Here is a 6,969-nt window from a genome sequence, read left to right as displayed (position 1 = left end):
GGGGGTTCCCTCCCCCCCCCCCCCCCCCCCCCCCCCGCCCTGCGCCAGCCGCCAGGGCCATGGCTGGTGTCCGGTTGGGAGTGTCGGGCTCCTGCCCAGCTACAGCTGTGCCCCCGGGCCCGGCCCAGGTGGCCTTGGATGGGGCAGTGCAGGCTCCATCTCCCCAGGACTCCCGCGTCTCTCTCTGGAGGCTTGAAGCACCTTGATTGAGGAGATTTTTTACCTTCGGCATTTCTCAGCATCACAGAACAACTGGAGGGAACGCTGGTTCTGCACCCTGCCTCTCACAGGCCTCTAGCTGACTCGCTGGCCCTCGCACACCTGTCACCACCTGTTATAAGCATGCAGAGTCCCAGGCCTCCCCTGGAGATGGAGGCGCAGGCCAGGGCCAGGGAGCCGGGAGCCAGGAGCTGCGGCCCTCTCTTGGCTTCAGGGTCTGAATTGCACAGCAGCAGCAGTTCAGGCTGGTCTCTCATCAGAGGCCCAGGTGGGCGGAGTGGTGGGCAGTCAGCCTGGGGCTGAGGGAGAGGGTGCAGGGCCTGGCCAGGTGAGGCGGAGCTCAGGAGGGCAAGGTGGCCTCCTGACTGTGGGGAGACGGGCAGGGAGCTGGGCACAGGGCAGCTGTTTTGCAAATTCCTGTGTTTCAGGCCTGGGCAGGGCTGGACCTGAAAGGGCTGGTGTTCAGGCAGGTGGGCGACACCCGCTGGGCGGCCCCAGCTTGTGCCCTTAGGATAGGAGGTGTCTGTGGCTTTCACTCAGCCCCTGTGTAAACTCTCTGCTCGATTCCTCCCCAGCCAGCCAGCCCCTCAGGGCTGGACACTTCCTCCCTCCTCCTTCCTTCCTCCCTCATCAATGATGAGAGAGAATCACTGATTGGCTGCCTCCTGCACACCCCACACTGGGGATGGAGCCAGCAACCTGGGCAGCTGCCCTGACCAGGAATCAAACCATGACCGTCTGGTTCGTAGGTTGACGCTCAACCACTGAACCATGCCAGCCGGGCGAAAGGCACATAATTTAAAATTATCAAGTAGAAGAGAATAGCTCCATACTGTGGGTGTCACACGCATGAGCCGGCTGTGAACCCACCTTGGACCCCATCATGCCTTGCAGCAGCGTCATGTTGAGTAAGCAGGTTTCAGAGATGAGCTGTGGAGCTGGATCGCTCAGCGTGAACCGGCTGCAAGTGCCACGGCCACAGAGACGATCCAGAAAGCAGAGTCTGTCTGTGCAAATGGACTCAGGAGAATGAAAGGCAGCCCCCAGGTCCAGGGCACACAGGGCGGACATGGGAAGGGAACATTTGGAGAGGAATGCCCTGTCCGCGATCAGTGCCAGATGCTGAGTGGGCGCCATCAGTGGGCGTCTTCACTTGGGCCCGGGGGGCAGGCTCTAGAACAAGGGGAGCAGCGCACGTGGGGTCTCCGCCCGCTGCTGGGTTTGGGGTATTTGCTGTGCTGCTTCCACGGGATCACACGTTCCCTCAGAGCATGACGGAGGCAAACCAAGAGCGTGGCCTCCTGAGCCTCTGGGTTCTTCATGGATTTGGATGTTCTGAGCAAAAAGGGCACCTTGGGGAACCACTGCGTTAAATAGCCCCGGAGACATGTCACACCACACACTGCCGCTCCCGGCTGCTGGGACGGGCATTCACAGGTTTGGAGATGATGATGCTTGGAGCTTTCTGACATTGTATTTCCTCCCCATGATGAAGGAGGTCACGTGTGCAGGACCCATCGGGCCTGTGCAGAGCTCGTGGTCAGTGAGGAGATGCACGGAGGCTCAGGATTCTTCACCTACAGGACGAGGACACACTACCTTCTCCGGTCACACTCCTCCTCCTCCTCCTTATTCCTGTAAGGCCTAGTGCAAGCATGCTTGAGAGGGGCTTAGCATAGCACCCAGAACGCAGCAATGATGACATCATAAATCATTAAATAAATAGGGTTTTTTGAGGGAACCATTAGATTTCTCTGAAGGTATGGACTTTAAGATGCGGGGTGGGCCCTAGCCGGTTTGGCTCAGTGGATAAAGTGTTGGCCTACAGACTGAAGGGTACCAGGTTTGATTCCGGTCAGGGCACATGCCTGGGTTGCAGGCTCGATCCCCAGTTGGGGGCGTGCAGGAGGCAGCCGATCAATGATTCTCTCTCATCATTGATGTTTCTGTCTCTCACTCCCTCTCCCTTTCTCTCTGAAATCAAGAAAAAAAGGAAAAACAAGATGCTGGGTGAGCTGGTTGGAATTCAAGGGTGTAATGACTAAGGTGTGACAAAGGCTACTGTGCAGATTTGGAAAGTGGCCACTTTGTTTGGACACGATCTGCTGGAGAAACTGCACAGGCAGGGTGTCCGGGAGGCAGGCAGGCAGGGCTCTGGTCTGGGAGAGGAGTGGCTGCAGGTGCTGCTGTGGGAACAGCATCCCGTAATGACGGTCCAGGTGTGCACAGGCCAGGCGACTGTAGTAACAGTGTCTCCTTTGCTTTCTCAGCTCTTCCATGTGGCCTATGTTTTAATCAAATTTGCCAATTCTCCTCGCCCTGACCTCTGGGTCTTGGAGAGATCGGTGGACTTTGGGAGCACCTACTCACCTTGGCAATATTTTGCTCGTAAGTAACCTTGCCTGCCAGGCTTCAATTATCTGCACAGATTTAGACCTTGGATTTCACTGTAAAATTTGTCTCTTCACAGGCTAATTAAGGATTGGTCAGTTTTAACGTTCGAGGTTACCCCCCAAACAGCCCTTTTTCTCAAGTAGTGCACATTCACCACAAGAACCACGCAGAACTGAGGCTGAATGCCTGTTTGTTAACAGTTCCTGCCACTGTTTAGGGAGAAGCAACCGTTTTCCTTTTATGCAGAATTAGGAACCCAGTTTCGCCTTTAGGGACCCTGCCTTTCACCTAACTCACCTTGACCCTGTCGTCTTCGCTAACGAAGAATGTCAGTGTGATGAGCCCTCTGATGGATTGAGGTGGACAGGAATGTGGCTTGCAAAGGCCTTGGGATTTCCGTGAATGCTCCTTAGAGGGTAGACTTGTTTAATAAGGAGGACTTAGAACCGCATCTCCAAACATTGCTTTTAAAGGTCAAGTGGCCTGAAATGGCTCGGTGTTTTCTTTCATGACCTAAAAACGTCAGTCTAAGCTTCTGTCTAAAATGTTCAGTGCTTGTCTGTTCTTTCCCATTCACGTATTTTCCTAAGGAGACGTAAGATTTCTTCAGAGGTTTACGCAAGGGGATCATATTTTATTTGCCAGTATTAAAATGTTTCCTTTCTAGATTCTAAAGCAGACTGTTGGCAACAATTTGGGCGGGCGGCCAACACGGCCATCACCCGAGATGATGACGTGCTCTGCACCACGGACTACTCCCGGATCGTGCCTTTGGAAAATGGCGAGGTAAGTGGATTTGGGAGGCCGTGAAGGATGAGACCAGAAACCCACACGAGGATATCAAATTCTTCATTTTGAAAGAACTGTGAAAATGCTCTTTCAAGGAGAGCTGAGCTGGCACAGACCACAACGGGAACCCGTACTTGGGACTAACGGGTACAAGGATCACATCGAAGACTCCGGTCAACGATTCTCTCTCATCATTGACAAGTTGGATTGCAAATTCTTGTTGTTATTTTATTATTGAGGGTTAATTGACATCAGACATTCTACTCGGGGTCTCTAAATCTCCTCTGGGAGTCAGCATTTCAAATTCAAGACCCGTAGGTCCTGAACCCTCTATTCTGTTTTGTTTTGTGTGTTTTTTTCATTTATTTTTTCTTTCTTTTTGAACCCTCTATTCTGGAGGAATATTTAGAAAGTGGGTTGCTGGTGATTGAGGTGAAGCCCTGCCCACTGCTTCCCAGACACGTTATCCCAGGAGTGAGAGTGAGGAGAGGGGAGGGGCAGCACGCATCCCCGACTCCTCGACTCCTCGGGCAGGTGGGCACCCTCTGTGGGGAGGGAAAGGACTGTTGTCTATGGGAGCTGCGCTTGCCCTTGTGCAGGCAGCCACACTGTTGTTGGAGGAGACGGGAAACAGGTGGGGAAATCAGACAAATTCCAGGGAAACTAAGGCCATCGGAGCTTGAAGTGAGTGTGAAATACGCTTCTCCCAGGGGTGCTGGCCACCCCTCTTCGGTGGAATGGTCTTCGTGAGCAGCTGTAGCCAGCGTCTCACAATGAGTGGTTCATGCCCCCATGGTTGTCCAGCTCCTCGAGCTTGAAGATAAAACCCTGGTTTTGTAGGTACTTCATCCCCTTTACATGCAGAGGCTTCCTCGTCAACCTCCTCTAGGTGTTTAGGTTCCGTCAGCTGTTTCTTTGGTGCAGCTTGACAAGAAGTTTATATATTTTATATATTTTAACCTAATACTTTCACCGTGTCACAGCCTCACAGCCCCACAGCTACCCCGACAGAACAACGGGTTTGGAAGCACCTGAGAGCCCAGTTTAAGGACAGGTTGCCAGAATTCGAAGGGGAGGGGGACTAGCAATGATGCTTTAGACGTAAACAAGACACAAGACCACCTGCACACACCTGGTGGCTCAGGCAGACCTAGTGCCTTCGGGCCTGTGAGTCATTTATAGTGACTTGCAGTGAAGTTTTGATGAAAGGACTTTCCCCTGTGTGTGTGTGGTTATTTAGGTTGTGGTGTCCTTGATAAACGGTCGTCCAGGTGCAAGAAACTTCACTTTCTCCAACACCCTGCGGGAGTTCACCCAGGCAACAAACATCCGCTTGCGCTTTCTCCGAACCAACACACTCCTGGGACACCTCATCTCCAAAGCACAGCGGGACCCCACCGTCACCAGGCGGGTGAGTCATGCTGAAGGGCCTACGGCAGCATTTTTTAAAAACTCTTTTTGTTTTCACTTATCAAATTAATTGCCTTGAACTCTTTCAAGTAACCTTTACAGCCAGGAACAGTGTAGGTGTAGACTTGCTCTGGTCTGAATGACTAGCTGTAACTTAGACGTCTGGTTGTGGAGGAGAAATGATTACATTCGAAGAAGATGAAAGGCCGGGTGACAGCTGGCCGGGTGTCAGTCTGATTCTATAACAGACTCCCCAAGGCTCACTTTTTTGCTGTCGAATGTGCTCAGCAGGTAGGGTCGGCTCCACAAAATCACTCAGGGAACCGGGTTCTTTTTATTTAAAGGCGCAGCCACCCCGTAGGGCCCCAGAGTCCTCCTCGGGATCCTCTGCATCTGGTCAGCAGATGCGGGGAGAGAGAGAGGGTGGGGAAGACCCCCAGGCTCCCAACCACACAGGTCACTGCCACTGGCCGGAGCTGTGTGTAGCCCCACCAGATGCAGGGCTGGTGTGTGACCTGGCCAGATAGAGGAGACATGGGTGTGTGAGCACCATGCTCCTCTGTGGGGTGTCTGGCCTGCACATCCCTCAGTCTAGTGTCAGGACAGCACCCCGTCTCCTGGGCACAGATACCCTGAGCTCATTCTTCTGCCGCCCACGGATCTCCTGCCAGGGTCCCCCATTGGCCAAACCCAACAGAAAGCCAGGGAGCAGGAGACCCAGCTGCAACCCATAAAGGTCAGCCCTGGGCAAAGGGCAGGTGAGAAAGGAGGAGAGTGGGCGTGGAAGGGTGATGGGAGATGCCCAGCATCTTAGAGGGCTTGGCCTCAGAGGTAAGTGCATCAGGGAGCTGGGAAAGGAAGAGAGGAGAGTGAGGTTTGCTCCAGTTTTAGCATTTCCAGGAAGGCTGTCTTGTGGGTGCGGTGGCTTGTGTTCTGCATTTCCTGTGCCATCAGCCCTCGGAGCAGCCGTATGTGGAACCCGTCCTGGGTCTGAGGATGGAATCTGCAAGGGAGAGCTGGGCTGTCCGATAAACTCTGGCCGGACTGCGTCCATTCCTCCGGGCATTCTGAAGCCCTGCTACGAGTGGACCTCACCACCCTTTATTTATTTATCTGTGGGTGTTTTTTTGGGGCGGGGGTGGAGGGGTTCCAAGATTTATACTCACGTGTAAGCATATTTCTCTTCACTTAAGTGAATGAGTCTTCTCTATTAAGAAGCGTTGTTAAAGAATATGTTCTTATTGACTTTAGAGAGAGGACGGGAGAAGGAGAGAGAGAGATAGAAACATCAGTGATGAGAGAGAATCATTGATCAGCTGCCTCCTGCAGGCCCCACACGGGGGATCGAGCCCACAACCCAGACCTGTGCCCTGACCCGGAATCAAACCTGACCTGGTTCATAGGTCGCACTCAACCACTGAGCCATGCCAGCCGGGCTTAATCCCTTTTTAAAAGGCTATAGGGTATGATTCTTTTCCCAAGGCAGTTTCCCTCCATTCTTTTAAAGCATTTCATTTTTAAAAAGGTACAGATTCAGCATCATGCTGTTAAATTTGATTGAGGAATGCACTTGTTTCATAAGACAAATAACACCCACAGTGGCTCCCGTGGGGTGGAGGTGGGCTCACGGGAGCAGGAAGAGAGCGGAACAGGGCCAGCATAGATGCGCCTGAGAGACGGGTAAAGGCTTGTTGCTCTTCCGTAAGCGGCACGTCTGTTTTCTGTCGCACAGTATTATTACAGCATCAAGGACATCAGCGTTGGCGGGCGCTGTGCGTGCAACGGCCACGCCGACGTGTGCAGTGCAGACAACCCTGAAAAAGTGTGAGTACCTCATGCAGAGTTGCCAGCCTTGCTGTGAGCCAGTCCAACTGTTTCAGTGATGGTTGCATCCCATTAAGTATCTCTCATTCCCACCTCCACCCGCCTGTCCCCCCGCCAGATGGTGCCCCCGGCGGGCACAGCCCACTGATTGGAGTTGCCAAGAGAAATAGAACTGGTTTGTCATCCTCGCTTTAGTGGGATCAAGGGTGTACATGTTCAAATCCTTCTCCCTCCCTCTTTTTTATTTTGGTAAAATGCACATAGAGTTTAGAATCTTTTTAAAAAATATATTTTTACTAGAGGCCCGGTGCATGAAATTCGTGCACTGGGGGG

General features: G+C 52.9%; 1 protein-coding gene across 1 annotated transcript in view; it reads left to right on the top strand.

Moving 5' to 3' along the window:
- Positions 1-6,969, top strand: part of LOC106694687 (laminin subunit alpha-3-like) — a 97,406-nt gene that overhangs the window by 27,908 nt on the left and 62,529 nt on the right. Inside the window, 4 exon segments of the mRNA XM_023745727.1 lie at positions 2,490-2,607; positions 3,281-3,399; positions 4,643-4,813; positions 6,545-6,636. Of these exon segments, the coding sequence (XP_023601495.1) occupies positions 2,490-2,607; positions 3,281-3,399; positions 4,643-4,813; positions 6,545-6,636 (500 nt within the window).

This window comes from Myotis lucifugus, unplaced genomic scaffold, assembly GCF_000147115.1.
Source record: "Myotis lucifugus unplaced genomic scaffold, Myoluc2.0 scaffold_574, whole genome shotgun sequence".
In the NCBI taxonomy this organism is placed as follows: domain Eukaryota; kingdom Metazoa; phylum Chordata; class Mammalia; order Chiroptera; family Vespertilionidae; genus Myotis; species Myotis lucifugus.
The sequence above is the reverse complement of the archived record's forward strand: the minus strand, read 5'-3'. Positions and strand labels throughout refer to the sequence as shown.